Source organism: Ixodes scapularis, unplaced genomic scaffold (genome assembly GCF_016920785.2).
Source record: "Ixodes scapularis isolate PalLabHiFi unplaced genomic scaffold, ASM1692078v2 PGA_scaffold1__304_contigs__length_218370807, whole genome shotgun sequence".
Classification (NCBI taxonomy): domain Eukaryota; kingdom Metazoa; phylum Arthropoda; class Arachnida; order Ixodida; family Ixodidae; genus Ixodes; species Ixodes scapularis.
In genome coordinates, this window is record NW_024609846.1 from 10,136,676 (window position 1) to 10,153,109 (window position 16,434).

The 16,434-nt window shown below is 46.0% G+C and overlaps 1 protein-coding gene across 1 annotated transcript in view; it reads right to left on the reverse strand.

Annotated features, from left to right (window-relative positions):
• Positions 1 to 16,140, reverse strand: part of LOC8038370 (retinal dehydrogenase 1) — a 28,179-nt gene extending 12,039 nt beyond the window's left edge. The window contains exons 1-4 of the mRNA XM_029991455.3: positions 15,974 to 16,140; positions 14,056 to 14,160; positions 3,453 to 3,593; positions 659 to 785 (exon numbers count right to left, since the gene is read on the reverse strand). Coding sequence (XP_029847315.2) covers positions 659 to 785; positions 3,453 to 3,593; positions 14,056 to 14,160; positions 15,974 to 16,012 — 412 coding nt within the window. The 5' untranslated portion in view covers positions 16,013 to 16,140. The remainder of the gene's footprint in view (positions 1 to 658; positions 786 to 3,452; positions 3,594 to 14,055; positions 14,161 to 15,973) is intronic.
• Between the last annotated feature and the right edge of the window lie 294 nt (positions 16,141 to 16,434).

Consider the following 16,434-nt stretch of genomic DNA (forward strand, 5'->3'; position numbering starts at 1 on the left):
TTCTGACCACTAGACACATAACCATACCAAATCCTGAGGCTTTTACGCAAAACTGAGCTGAGATTGGTATTCCGATCGCTGTAAGAACATGATAAACTATACTGTCAGCCCCATCAGATCAGTGTCTGGTTCCGATAAAAACCCAAAATACAGCACCGCGGCTGACAACATCCATTGCGAAGCTGCCAGAGTTTGTCGTAAAAGCACATTTTGGACATAAAACAGACGAAACGTAACTTATCTCAAAATTATCGGTGCCCGGTACTCCGTTAAATCTGGACGTAAAACAATAAGGTCACGTGCCTAGTGGTCACAAATGTGCAACATGGAAGCGGCCGTGTGAGGGCCACTTTCAGCTGCCAATGTATCGCTCTAAGCCCCTTCACCTCGTTGACATGCATACAGATACGTATACATTACAAAAAACGGAAAACAATTAAAAAAAAAGTGCGAAGAATGTTTTTGCCCGATTCACATGGTTGCTTGCTAATTCGCAGCTTCGACCTCGGACACCGCAGATTCCCCCAGGCTTTTCTTTCCTGCACGAGCTTCGTCGCAACTGCGAAACCGCAAGTGAAATCGCACGACGTGAATGAGGCTTGAGACGCACTAAAACACGTCCTCGGTATACGCGTAATCGGCAAAGATTGCCACTCACCGCAGGGAATGGTCTTGCCGCACATTTTGTCGGCGTAGCCAGCGTAGTATCGAAGATTCTTGATGGCGGTGTCGATGTCGGCCTGGGCGTACTTGTAAGGCTTGCCGTTGTTGAGAGTCTCCAAACTCTGCGGGACATTAGAACTCGTGAGGAAAAAAAAAAAAAAAAAAAAAAAAAAAGAAACGACAGTTGAACCTGAACTACGGGTAAGGAAAAAAACAAAAAAAAAGAGAATCGACATTTTAATCCAGATTTTTATGTGGGCTCCGCCATTTGATGCTTCGCTAAGCACAAAATTCTTAGTGAAGCATCAAAATGCTTCACTAAGCATTTTGATGCTTAGTGAAGATAAAGAGCTCAAAAAGCCGCCGAAATTGCCGGTGCTGATATGTACAAATGCTTATCCGGTAAAAATCACGCGGTGCCCCCCTGACGCGTCCTCGTCTAGCACTCTAAAACAAGCGAGAACTAAATAGAAACTAATCAAACTAACTGGAGGATATAAAATAAATTCTAACAATTTGTTTTTGTCGGAGATACTTGGGAGAAAACGTCAGCTTCGAAGCGATGCTATTCAGAGATACTGTATAGCTCTGCTCCTTCTCTCTTCGAATTGTGCCAAAATACAAAGGCCCATCTATTGGCCATAAATTACCGTGAAGTCATTTGGCGCATAGTGCAGGTTTCAAATAATTAAAACATCTTTACAACACATATCCAACAGTCCAAAGTAAGCGCCGTAAACAAGCTCCTCCCACCTTTTTAAAGGGACCATGAAACGAATTTGAAATCGAATTTCGTCTACCGCACGTCGTAAAAGGCGTAAAACAAAACAACCAGAACACAAAAACTGTGTAAAAATAAATTCGCGACAAAACTTAAAAAAAAACCGGTCTGCGGTAACCGCTTATTCCCACTGGAAGCAGATCCGCGTTCGCAAAGCGGTTGCGAACGCGGTTGCCAAAAGATCCAGTACAATTGCACGCGCACTCGATGACATCCAGTGCGCGTGCAATTGTACTGGATTTTTATACAACCGCATTCGGAATCGCTCTGCGAACGCGGATCTGCTTCCAGTATGAATGAGCAGTTATACCTTATTTTAGAAAGCTTTCTGACATTTTACTTCGATGCATCCGCGGTGCCACCGCACGTCAGCCAAATCCACGTCGCCTATTAAGTAAGAGCCGACCTCACCAACACCGCGATCCTAGACAATAAATTGCCGGAGAATGTTTCTTAAAAGTTGTTAAAAATATTCTGATCCAGAATTCGCTGAATTATTAGCGATGTGACGGAAATTGCCGAATGCTATAGTGCTTGCTCGGAGCTATGCGCCGTCTATCGTGGCGTAAACAAAGCAAGAGAACATCAGACTGCGCCTGCGCATAGCCGCTTGTCAGCTGAAAAACATGGCGTCGGTGGTGATGATGATCGACGGGGTGGAAGCTCATCGTTCCGCGTAGAGCGCTGTCCTTGACCGGTCGCGTATAGCGATGATAATAACAATATTAATTTTGGTTCAGGAGAACCGCGGAACGTCCTATGATAACCTAGCACGTCCTAAAGGGAAGATCCATCTACTCGTGCGGTGATGTTGTAGCGGCACGTTCAAGACAGCAGAAACGCTCGTGCCGTCGTCTTTGTGTACTTCGACTACAGTGGTGCTTTCTCAGCGTTTATCTTCTCGAACATTGCTCGGATTACTTATTTCGCGCCTTCCATGCGTGTGATCAAGTTCAAGATATTACTGGTGCGTACCGTATTTAAAGGTGTGTATGAAGGATGCGAATTTCGACGCGATTTCATTACCCGAGAAAAGTGATTAGTGTGAGCATTTCCTTTAAAGTCGTGATCGTCCAAGACTGCGTACGCCATCTTTTTCTTTTCCACCCATTCTGCCCTGCGAGCCTATCCTGAAAAATTAAAAGCTAAAAAAGCTTGAGCCCATAGAAAACTCTGCATCTTTTGCTTTGCCAGTGAGGGACAGCGCGTCCCCTTTTTAGAGACACCGCGAAAACGGCTTACGGCGGCGGAGAAGCGGCTATCGTGCTGACGACCTGCTGCGCTTCGCACCAGCGTATGAAGCCAGTCCCATGCTATCGCTGTAGCGCGACATATCTAAATGATGTTCGCTCAGCTGCGATCTGTCCGTGGCTATCGCGGTGATGAGAGGCGCCGATTCAGAAAATATGTTGGTGGCATCCGCGCCATCAGCGCAGTAAAACCCTGTGATAAAACCTACCGGCACACCTCCAACTTGCCGTTAAGGCTCCCATTCTCCTATTGCCCAGTGCCATAGTACGTCGCGGCCATCAAAATTACGCCGCGGCCTGTTTTGCGGCGAGTTGGAGAGGAAGAGAAACTCGACATTTCAATAATGGTTCGCGTATAAAGTAATAAACCGAAACGAAAACGGATGCCTGTTTTGCGCTCAGTGAGCAATGAAGGCTTAATGTGAAAGTTATTTGACAAAAGTAGGACATTTCATGGCCTCTTTAACGAGGATAGAGAGCTCAAATTTAGGTGAGATTGAGAACAGCATTAGATTGGTCAAGAAGCCTTGACCTGTCCCGCCTCCAATGCAGGCTTCTTACGCCTTCGATAACACATCGGCGTTTCGGCAGGTTCCAGCGAACACCCGCGGTCAAAGCATGGCGGAGGGCATCGAGCGCATGCAGGTGGCCAGGCATCTAAAGGAGATGCCATGCCGTTTTCATCGTTTCATTGACCATAGGCGGTTGTTTCACTAGTTTGATACCATTCGTATCTCGGTGTGAATAACCGTGCTCACCGCTATGTAGTCCCTGTCCCGTTCGATGAGGTCTGCGAGCTTGTGAAGGTAGAGGGCCCTCTCCGATGCATCGATGGTACGCCACTTGGAGGTGAGGGTGAAAGCTGCCTTGGCCGCTGCCACGGCCTTGTCGACATCAGCCTGCGCAGAGCAACAGAACATGGACGTAAGGCACGCTGAGACATTCCTTCTCGGAGAAGAAAATCACAAACAAAAGCAAAAATTAAGAGCCCCTTGTTTGATTACTTCTATTAATTTTACTATCCTGAGGGCTTGAAAGTGCTCTTCGCGGTACAGTTGTCGCGAGCATAACACAGGCACTCTATCATTTGCTGCAATTTACAAAAAAAAATAAATCTATTTATGCTGTTAATGCATATTTATGCTATATATGCAACTATACTTTGTCTTTTTCTGCAGACCGTTTTTACTGCATATCTAACTCAACTTTTAACAATTGGGTTAATGCTTTGCTTCTTGGCGGTTTCTGCTCTAACATTTCAGCGATGCAAGTTTGTTTTTCCTAAGTAAATACAAAATACCCAGGCAATTTGTCTCGCTCAGCTGGTGTCCGCCACGAAAACGTTTGTGCTTGTCTAAACTGTGCTGCGAATGCGATGTATTGTCTATACGTTTCACAGAAAAGAGGGAAGAGGGGGGGGGGGGGGGGAGAGGGCACAGTAAGCAGTGTAGATATCGAACTTGAACATTATGTGCACATATGAAAGTAGTTATGAACACCAAATGGAGGTTACTGCTTTACATCGAAATTCAAAGGACGACGAAGTCGATGTTGATTGAGATTAAATTGATTATGAACACTTAAAGAAACCTGTGTGTGCGCGAGGACTAAGGAACATTTTGCTGAAAATAGTCTTCCAATATCAAACTATCAAATACAGTTAAGTCACAGGAACGGCTAAAAAACAACCCCACAATTATAGTCATGAATCCTTAATATGGATCCCGTTATATGGACACCCCGCTATATGAACACCGTATTCGGGGACAAAATGGGAAAATACACGCATTTTTGTCCCGTTCATAGGGACAACTCACATTTGGACGATATTTGTTTGGGAGAACGGAGGCGTCCATATTAACGAGACATCGCTGTAATAGTAATAGCGAGTCGGGCGATAGACCCAAGGACAGCCGCCACCAAGTCTGCAGGACAGTTATCGAAGTTTCCTAATCTCCGATTCGAATAACAATTGATATATTATATGACGAGCGTCAGATGTGAGTAGGTGGCGTGCATTCATCACGTGGTACTGCTTAACAAGTTTTGTCGCTCTTGTCACTCTTCCCTTTCCCCAAATTTACAACATTTAATCTAGCATCATTATCGGAATGGACGCACGTCATATTCGATTTCGGCACAGACTAAAAGGTACTCCAGGCCGCCAAGTCTTCAGTGAAAACGAAACCTGCGGAGCAAACGCAACCCAAACTGAAGATTAACCGTCCCGAGATCGCTTCACATGAAGTGACTCTGCGACGAAATAAAATTGATGCCCGACCGACGACCGAATTATTCAAACCGCAACAGTTAAATGGTTTCATCTAAATCCGGCAACCACTCAATTTCTGTCGGTGCGACCAGCACCCCGCCGACCTTGCGTGGCATGCAGGGAATACAAAAATAAAAAAATTTGGCTTTGCATATAAAAAAATTATTAAGGCTTTAACGAGCAGAAATGTTACGACTATAGAATAATTATTGGGACAGAATTGTTTATATATTTGACTTTATATTTTAATTCAGCAACTATAGACCTTTTTCGAGTACTCTCGACCCCGTGCACCCACCTAATAGGCGCACCCGGTATGGCCGACGAAAATATAATAAAATGTTACAACCTGTAAATAGTAAAAAAAAAAAAAAAGTGGAGGCAAGACGAGGTTGTGTGAATGTTACAGTGTTACGCTTATATCTTAAATGTCTTTTATTGGCGTGGCGACAGCAAAACAATGTCTTCGCCCGTACTGGAATTGACGACAATTCAAGACGGCGGCGCCCTTTTGAAAAAAAGGTACATGTTCCATCTCAAAAATGTTTGCAGTGAGGACAAAGACACATCGCGGGAGTCCAGCCCAGCTGAATGCTTTGTTGGGAAAACTCGCGTATAGAAGACACCGTTTAATGTGACCCCATGGCAGATGCTGTTTTTTTTTTTAAAATAAAATGTCCTATCTCGCACACAATACAACCATTGCACCTGTTTCTTGCTATTCTTACTTGTAGCATAATATTCTGCGACGGGAAAGGCATGCTGCATAAGGTACACGCTCAGAGACAAGCACCGCCACAATGGCCGCTGTTGTGACAGTTGCACGGTTGATATTTCTGACGGCGAAGTTATTTCTATCGTTTCCAAAATGGAAATTGTGGCCGCGCCAGGTCTGCAAATGCGTACTCAACCTCTAGGTTTTTTTTTTAAAATTTTGTTTCCAGCATATAAGGAGTCTTTAAACAATGCAGAAAACCACGATGGTTGTTTTTTTTTTTTTTTTTTTTTTTGGGGGGGGGGGGGGAGGGGGGGGGACTGCAGGCATTATGGACGACTCTCGAACAATGTCCCACTTATTCCGAAATGCCCGTCCCGCTCACGGTACTCCGGCAATTGTTAAAAGGAGAGGAGATTAAAAACTGGCACATCGGTAGTATCAGCCCCATGTTGCAACTTATTCCCAACTGCGAGCTAAAAACACACTTTTCGTGTTATGCTCGTAAAATATTAGGCGCTGGAGAAAAACGTCCTCTGAGCTATTTTTGTTGAAACTGAAATGCACAGAAAACGAGGGCGAATACGCACCTCATTCGGCAGCCCGCCACCTTAATGACTTCTTAATAAACGTAACTAACCTTATTAAAAAAAAAGAAGCATTATTCAAAGAATTACTTGTGAGATCTTGCCCTTCGGTCAGCCAAGAATTTGTCCTCGGCATGATTTGGAAAAAGCCATATGTATGACCTGACCCGGAACCGGATATTTACATTTTAATTGGGGCAATGTTGACATGACTCGATATTTATACGTCCCTGAGTAGCTGAAGGATCATTCGCATTATGGGTGGCAGTAAAACAGCGAAATGTTAGCTCCCACCAAAACACCTGCAATTGTAAGAAGAAATGTCAAATACCGAAGCAAGGTTATGCATAGATTTAAGCAAGTGAACCAGTGATCGATCCATCAGATGGATTGTCAACACGCACAAACAGCCCGGACTTCACGCGAAAACGGCGAAGTACATGAAAACCAAAGCCGAAACGAAAACAAGCCCTTCTGACACGCACTTTGACATTCCGGAATAGTGAACAAATCGTCGCCGTCGGAACCAAAATCCGATGTTCCCCACATCGTCTCCCGCCGACGCACTTGGGAGCATTTGAAAGCTTCCAAAGAGACGCACAACGCGATGAAGACGCCATGTTCGCAGAGGGGAGCGATCTTCTTGGGCTGTGTGTTTGGTTACGAGAAATCGCTATCTCGTAGAACAAAAAGGAAAAGAAGAGCAATAACTGAAATTCGTGTATCTATTCTAACGACTAGATGCGGCAATTCGTACACAAACGCATTGGACGTTATGCAACGGGGCTTGCAAACCGTCCATCACGTTTGATCGATTTGGACGGGCACGTTACGGAAATAGTTAAATCGGACTGTTTTCGTTTTTTAAAGGTGGGCATTCGACAAAAAAAACAAGAAAAAAAAAAAACGTTAATGCAGGCTTCACATCAACAAGTTGTTTCTTACGCATTATAGAGTCATGTCTCGGTAATGTGGACTCCGTTAATATGGGTACCCCGCTATATGGATAGCACTTTGCAGGACAAATTAGGGAAGTGCATGCATTTCTGTCTCGTTAATATGGACAACTCAAATAATGGTCGATTTTTTACGGGAACGGAGGTGTCCCTATTAAGGAGTAACCTGCTACGTTGACAAAAATACTTCTAGCGCTAAAGACTAACTATTTTCTAGCTAGCGATTTCAATCAATTAATCCGCTTTCATTCGCATGAACCCGATTTAAATTACAAAAAAATCTTTTATATTTCACTTTTTTTAATTTTGTCTTAGTAGCTTCGCAGCAACTGTGCGTGGACGCCCCTATAAGCGACCTTCCATTTTCGTTTCCTCTTATAAACTTTACTTTCCCTCATTGTGATGAAAGCAGGCAGGTTATTGCCATTTCGAATTCAACCGTGTCCTTCTGTCCAGCACTGGCCTTTGTGGAAACTCGGCAACGCGCGCTTCACTTACTCGCCATCTGGGCGAAAGACAGGAAAAGGTCAGCGATGGCGGCTGCAACCTGGCACGGGTGCGAAAGCCTGTATAGCGTCGCGTTTGGTGGGAGGCGCTGCAAGTTTCACTCGCGTCGACGCGAACGCCAAGATGGGGGACGTTGCGTGAAGCGTTTCTATGCTGTAAGGAATGACGTTCCAAGGAACGACGCTCCCGGAGAGACTTGCGTTCCGTCTTGCATTGGGAAAACTGCAACTCTTTACGCTTAAAAAAAAAGAAATCAGTAGTTGAAAAAAAAAATATTTTCGATTTTACCCGAATTCATTTAGGCTTTTTTTAAATATTTTTTATTATCGACCATTTCAATCTTCGACTTCAACAACGAGGGAATTAAGTGTCCGTGAGAGAGCCATCTGAAACAAACATGAATGTGGCGACGCAATACGCATGTGAACACTTTCACTCGCTCGCTTTAATTTAATATGCGGTATTATTATTCATTAAAATATGCCCAATTGTAACGTTAACGCAACGACACGTTTCCATCTCGATAGAAGCGAAACTAGTTCCTGTGGAACCAAGGGAACTAGCAACGGAGCTCGCTCCAAGATCGAAAAGGGCCGAGGAACGAGCTTTCCTTCCCGTCTCGGAGGCACTTGTAGTACAACACTGACCGCCTGGACCCTGCCAAATGCGATGCCGTTAGAGGAGGAAAGGCGCAGGTTCAACTCTTGACGTAACCCCACCGTGGCGGCGCTGCTGTCGGCACTGCGCACGCGCTGTAACTTCGCCTCACCGACAGCCCAGGAAATACGCGGCTTAATACATCAGTGCTCGTCGCTTCGGGATTCATTCCTCCGTGTTGCTATCGGCTCATGTCTTAGTCTGATGAACCGCAGCGTGACCACGACACTCCTAGTCACTCGGCCACGCCCCGCGCTCCTCAGGCTGTCGGTGACCGCGGCCTGAATCGAGGATTTCCAACCGGAGCTTCCTTAAATGAATGTCAACTCTCCTTGTGGCTAAACTGCAGCTCGAGCTAGGTGACCATAAAGCCCGGGTTGCACTGCTCATATACATAAAACAGAACAAAAACGATTTGCATAAAAATTCGAGGGCGAGCCACCGCGAGATCCGCGCTTCGAATGCCGCGCGGCAACGGGCTGAAAGGAGAAATTGTGCCGCATTCGAAGCACGGATGTTGCGCTGACCCGTGTTTGCAGGCAGTCTTTCGATAGGATGTACGAGCAGTGTGACCCCGGCTGTAGGTGCCGTCAGTTCAAACCACCACCTGAACTGATTTAGACGATAATTATACCCTAGCGTTTCGAACACGCTCCGTGAATGCGGGATGCCGAGGAGACTCGGGGTTTTTCGTGCGCTCATTTCTTTGCCGTTGTGCCAGAAGCAAAGCGCGCTATATTTCGCGTTACCCATCAACTGGGCCATCTGTTCTCGTTAGTCGTTTCAACAACGCACGAGAAATTGCAAAAAGAAAAAAAAAACACAATTTAAAAATTTGAAATGCCAGTCAGTTTTTTTTTTCCCCCACAGCTGCCGCGTGGTACGGCTACGTTGGTGTTTAAAATAAGATTACCCGCCTTAGTAGCCGCTGGTGGCAGCCCAAAACCCGCGGTGACACTTGATCATAGAACAGAGAGACTGCGGACACGATCTGAAGCACGTTTCTGCCTCGTACATGACGAGCCCTGTCACATGACTCACAGTGTATACGACACGTTCGAAGCAAACGCGATTCGAAGATGCCCGAGGCGTGTCGCAGATAGTTCGATCCTACACGTGTGCCGCGAACCCCGCGTCTTTTGTGCGATGCATGAGCGAAGGAATGCCAAACTAATCTTCTAATACTCAAGGCCAACTAAAAATTAAAAAAAAAAAAAAAGAAACCCGCAGAGCGTGGCGTTACCTTCGAATTTCTTAAAGGGACACCACTGGCAGGGTAATTATAATAGCCGAGGCGTTTTTTTTTTTTTTTTCGTACACGACATAGGAGAGCCTGCAACTAACCAAAGCGCAACTTGCGACTCGAATTTATTTATTTTTTCTTCCTCCCGAGAAGCGCCGATCTGGCCGGTGTGAATCGTTGACCGAGCATTTGATCTTTATTTTTATGTTGTCATCTCAAGTACGTGTCACACATTTCGGAACTGCTTCCGTGGCGTTTAGCCAGACTTTACTCAAATATATATACATATTGTAACGAAGAAAATAAAAACTCCTCTTCTCCGTTGATGGAAGATGCTGATATTAACAAAGACGACCGTTTATTTATGAAATATAGACAAAGACTCTTTTACATGACTTTGAACATTATATAATTTGAGATTAAACTTTTGGGGGGAAATAATCCTAACCTACGGAAACTTTCCCTGCCATCCTCCTTGACCACACACACCCTCAACCAGGGCCCTGACCACAGCCCAACTCGACAAACGAGGTTCCACACAAAGGCGGGCGAGCCGAACTCCTCCACTGCCGTTAGGGGTACCAAGTTTGCGAGCTAGCGGGTGGACGGCCCCACAGCCGAAGGGGGGGTCGGACCTGCAGGTGGGTTTTTCCGGAGGACGGGAGATTTCCAGGGCTTGGTATCCGGGAGCCAAGGTGGCCGCTTATATTGGGTTCAGCAGCATTCTGGGGTCCTTCAGTCCACCAATCAGAAAGTTTTGGAAGGACCAATCTAGAGGGGTTTTCTGAGCACCAATGAAAAGGCTCGGAGCCCAAAGCAAATACGAACATTCCAAAAACCAGCGCATACACGAGACAGAACACATTCCAAACGAAGCTCACAAGAGCAGCCATAAACAATAGAAAGCACATTCGTACGTAGACAGAGAAGTTACACATACACAGCGCAAAACCACCTCCGAAGTAGAGATCCCAAAAGCAAACATACACAAGGCAAAACACTTCCAACGCGGGGTTCTGTAAACTAAGTGTAGCGTTACAGCGTTCGCGTTCTCCCCCATTTGGGGCCCCCCGACTCCGGTGGAATCCAACAGCCGTCCCGTGTAGACGGAAAGAACTCTCGGAGAAGGCAAAAAACATAAAGTGAAGCTAGACTAAATACTCACGCGAGGAAAGCTTCGCGACAATATATATATATATATATATATTTTACGCAGAACGTTTGATTAGTTGCGCGAAAACTGTTTTTCGCTGAACGACACGGATGCTCCGGCGTGAGAATCGAACGGACACGGGAGACACACGAGAGACCCTCCCCAGACGTGGCCGCTTCCACGCGACGCTTCTCGAAACAGGAAACGACGGGAACCGTGGGAACGACGTACACGAGCATTACACACAATAGCGCAGCTTCGATGGCTTCACCATCGGAGCCATAAAATACTCGCCCACGGAACTCTGCTGATGTGTGTCCATGGACGAAAGGATTGCGTTTGCTCGATGGTAGCAGCAAGGCGCTGCTACGTCAAAAGGTCAGTACCCGGAAAACGAATGAATGTGACCATGAATGCCCACTTTGGTTACCCTGCGAGCAGTTCAGCTCTTTACACTGACATTGAGCCTGACGTTTCAGTCACACTCAAAGTCACAGCAAGAGCTGCATTATTTCTTCTAAATCTAAGCGTATTTGATGCCCCGCCCTTCACCGAGTTTCTTCGGTATATCGCAGCCATTTGCTCTCTCTAATCCTCTAAGGCAAAGTAGACATACCACATCCGTAGGGCGTCCGCTTCCAGACAAATTGCATCGAAATGCACTCTCGTTAAAGGGATGCTGTATCAAACATTTCAGTGGCTATAATAAGTGGCGCACTATCTTTCCATTAGTCAGCAGCCGCCGGTGTGCGCCAGCACACGCAACGAAATTGACGTCATCATATCCCCCATTTACGCTTAATAAGCACGAATGGGTGATATGATCACGTCAACTTCGTTGCGTGTGCAAGCGCACACCGGCGGCTGCTGACTCATGGAAAGAGAGTGCGCCACTTGTTATAGGCACTGAGATGTTTGGTTCACCATCCCTTTAAATCCCCCCGCATAAAGGGATCAAAGTATACACCAACACGCGGCTCTAACTTGACTGTGCATGTCCGCCTCTTCGCGCAAACCTCATTTCTGCGCAAGCGTAAAGCCCACGCTCGGTGTGGGTGCACTCTGACTTGTTTGTAAACAGTGTGTCAGCCTATACATCGACAGACCGGACGCTCGAGTAAGGAGGTAGTACATTTCCTCGCGGCGCAGACAGTTCTCCAAAAAACGCCCCCATTGATGCCGACACTGGGGCGTTAGTTCATTTTTTCGTGTAACGGTGAAAGGTAAATTTCACCTGTAACAGCAAATTTATTCGGCCACCACGTGACTTCTTAGGCAGCGAACGCCGAAGGTATACATACATATGCACACATATATACAACAAAAATATAGCGCAGGATGCCGCAATTTGCGGCATCCTACGCAAAGTCGCAATTTGAAACCTTGGCGTTTTAAAGCATTTAGTGAGTCGACGTTTCGGCCCGGGACAGGCCTTCGAGACTCGTTGCCAACATCGGTTACAGAGTCGTTTTCGGTTTCCACGCCTGGGTCGCGTCACGTGTCGCATCACGTGTCAAGCTGCCCAAGCTCACAACAATGCTATACTCAGCCTCACCCCACGCCCGGCCGCAGGGGACGCCACGAGCCATCGGAGCCAACCGAAGGCCGTGCCAGTTTCCCGTCACCTTCGAAAGGAAGTGCCGCCGTCACGTACACAGAGCTGGATCGACTCGAATGGCCCGCAACGTTCGCCGCGGCCAAACGAAAGGCGAAACAAAGCACAGTCGACCAGAAGCAACTACGCCCAATAACGCAAAAAAAAAAAAAAAAGAATCCCATAGATTTTTGTTACAGACAACAGGCTTCGCTTCATTGTGACAGAGGAAGGCGCCGTTTGGCGAGGCTTCAAATGCTGATAACGACAATTCGCTCTATAAACCTATTATATAATGCTTTCGTATTAAAAAAAAAAGAAGCGCGCAGCTGACAGTGTAAACGACACTCACCCAGAAAATTAAGAAAGGAGCAACACGTGGCAAATGCCTGTCGAAGGTCATGGCCCGTTGACCCGTCGACGCTAAGCCGTCGACGGGTAATACGGAAAGGTACACGGGAAAAAGGCAAGGGTTGAACTGACAATATTAAATTGGCTACATCCATTCCGTTACAGGTGGATCGAGGGTGATTATTGCATGCATAGATGACAGGATACCGAGATCTTCATTGATCCCGGCCTGGATTTAATTAAATTTGTAAAGATGAAAAGATTCTCTCTGCTCGCGATCACGGCTGATTTTGAAATTTGATAAAAAAAAGGTAACGTTCAGTTTGTCAATTGTGTGTTTGGGCAATTAAAGCAGCACGTTTTGAAAGCGGGAGTTCGGGAAATGATGCGGGGTGACGCAGGGCTTGGCATACGGTGTTCACCATGAGAGTTTCGCGATAGGTTCTTTGCCGGTCTTATCTGCGAATGCCGAAACCTCATTGGATGCGACGATAATTGAGGCTCAGGACTCGCCACGCCCGATGCATAAGCTGTCGGCGAGACTAGCGACGTGCAGGACCAAAAGCGTCTCTGTGGGCCAACTTCGCGATTGGCCAAACCGTAGCTTCCTGTATGTGATAATAGTTTTTAGGGAACCGTTTTTGCAAGTCCGAGACGGGACGATGTGCCCTCCGGTACAAACTGCGCACGTGTGCCGAAGGGCCCATCGTACCCTATCGGATGTGCAAAAACGGTTCCTCAAAACTCTACGAACGACTTTTAGCAAACCGTTACCGGAAACCGTTAGAGGGCGCCACCGGAACATACTGGCAACAGTAACTTGGAAAGCGTCTTTCCCGGTACGACACGAACAGCTTATGTTTCGCTATGATTCTAAGTAGATGCTTCGATGATTTCTTGAACGCTTGAAGTGTAGGGGTTCAAACGGGTCGCTGTTTTGCTTCATGACTGTACAACGACAGCAGCTTTGAATAAAACGCAGGATAGATTCCCCTGCCAAGCCGTGCTAGAGGTTGCACCCCCAGGTGTCAACTCGGAATGAAAACAACGTCTACCGTGTGCGCGCTACGAAAGGGACTTATCAGTGTACTGTCACGCTATTTTCACGAGGAAATACACGAAGGATTATTTCGGAATGCCAACTTTAAAGCAGGCGCCGCCATCCAACAAAAACGACGCAAAGGAGAGGAGCGGGTATCTACCGCATATCAGTGCGTAGCGAAAACTGGGGCCACCTGGCGACCGAAAGGAGTAGAAGAATGGGCAAAAGGCACGCCGCTGGGAATTGCGAATACATGTTTAAATACAAAGGTATCGGCGGCGTACCTTGTCGGCCTCTTGAACATCAGCGATCTTCTTTCCAGTGGCCGGGTTGTAGGTGGGGAACGTTTTCCCGCTGACCGAATTCACGAACTCGTTGTTGATGAAGATCTAGAAAAAAAAAAAAAATGTCACAGGACGAATTATTTGCTGTTTTTTTTACTATACACGAGGGCTCTAAAATTTTAAGATGCCGTGTTTTACGGAGTACAGTCCACTCCTGAAATATTGTCAGCAAGGACAAATTTCAATAATAAAATATTTTTCTTGAAATAGTCCGCGCGCTAAAAAAGAAAAGTATTCAACACAATACAGTTTGAAGACTGCCCGCTTTATTAGCCATATCATAAATAATTACCATATTCTGTACTTCACAAAATACATTTCAAATGTATTTTTTTCAAACAAAACAAAACAACGTTTATGTAGTCGCACAACGTAGACGTCCAGAATTTGAAACATGCATAGTCCCCGGGCTATGCGCGGGTAAATACGATAATACAATGAGTACGCCTAAAGATAAAGTACACTGCGTTGACATAAGCAAGAACGCGACGGCTGCGCTTTTCTTTTTCTTTCTCATATTTTGCGTAAACATGATATTGAAAAGCCCTAGACAATCAACCCCTTGGGTTGATTATCTGAACTCGCACTTCACCTGAGGCCAGTAGTTTTATGAAAAAGCATTTAATCACAAGAAAAGAAAAGAAAGAGCCAACGCTTGTTTGCACCAACAGTGTCCCGCTCTGTACATAAAACAATGCTTTCAATAAATTGGGTAGTTGCTCTCCCTATGTAATATACCACTCCTATAGCTTAGTGCGCTGACAAGCAATAAGAGATTTACACGTAGACAAGGCTATCAAAATAGATGAATGACTGACGGCATAGGAGTGCTGAAATTTTTTATTTGCACTCTAAAACAAAATAAAAATATATTGGCCCATACAATAGTCACGAACGAATCGCCTGTCATTTTAGCTCAATTTGGGGGAAAAAGAAGAGGGGGGGGGGGGGGGGGTTGTCGGTTGCGTTCGCGATGCATTTAGAGCAGATTTATGCCATATAGGCTGACCACTTTGAACATCAAAGACAAAACAGAATAAAGTGTTAAGAAGGTTTCCTAGCTATTTCATTAAGCACATTCAAGCTGACCAGTGGAATGACAAGCCATGCGAGATTCATAGTGAGCTTAGGCCAAATGATTCTGTAATCAATATTTAGGCGAAGCAGGGGGAAATGTCGACTCGCTTTTTAAAACCTAGATGCACAGCCGCAAAAAAAAAAAAAAAAGAAAAAAAAAAAAAAAAGCGCCCATCGATATTTGAATTCGCCAACAAGAAAAGTGCGAGAAAAAAAGGAAAAAAAGGACGAAATTTGACGCTGTGTGATCGGACCTCTAGCTCGTAGCGTCTGAACCTAAAGTGCAACAAACGATGGAAACAAACACATAAAAAATAATATTAAAGAACTTTTTTTTTTTTTAATTCCTGGGAGTATATAACGCGTAACGTTAACTACGTTACCCGTTACTCCAAAAGAGTAGCCTAAGTACGTTACCCGTTAGTGCTTTCAAAACGTAACGTATACGTTACTACGTACGTTACGGAAGAAATGTAATGCGTTACAGCCAACACTGCTTTTTAAAATGGGTCCCAGCAAGAATACAAGAACATTTCACCCGCGGAAAGGCGAACCGAACGGTTTAGGGCTTCTCATCAATCGAGTGGTTGGTGGCGCTTCAATCTCCGATGCGCTGAACATCGTCCGACCGAGGCGGTACTACCACGCCCATAGCGTCGCAGGTGCGGGGCTATTCGATCCGAGGATCCAGTGTATCAGAACATCGGATGGATGCATCTCCCAATTCAGGGAGTATATGTAGTTACATCGCGCTGAAAACGTTGGACAGCGGTACACTTACCTGAGTGAACTTGACGGGAGGATTCCTGTTGGGAGCCATGATGCCTGCGAATTCTGTCCGGGCGGAGCGTGAGAAATAAACAGAATAAAGCGAACGCTGCGGGGAGGAGGCCCTTTTATAGCCGAGATCCGAGGCCGCGTGGCGCCATCTACGGGGGACGCCGGGCGACGCGGGTGGTGCGAGGGGCTGCCCTATCTTCGTTCGTATCGGCTCCAAGGGTGCAAAACGTGCACCGGAAGTCGTCTTTTATCTTACACCTGCTCCTCTGCAGTGCTCTTATCAGAGGGGAGGTGCTGTTATGGCTGTCTGGGTGTCGCATGACTTTCGTTTGATATAGGTTGCTGAGAAAGAGTGACCAGCTGGGTTAATAAGAATAAAGTAATACAGCGCGCACGCGTTGCGAAAGCAAACTGGACGGATGCGCGAGTAAGCGAAGAATGTGGATCCCCCGGGATTTAGGA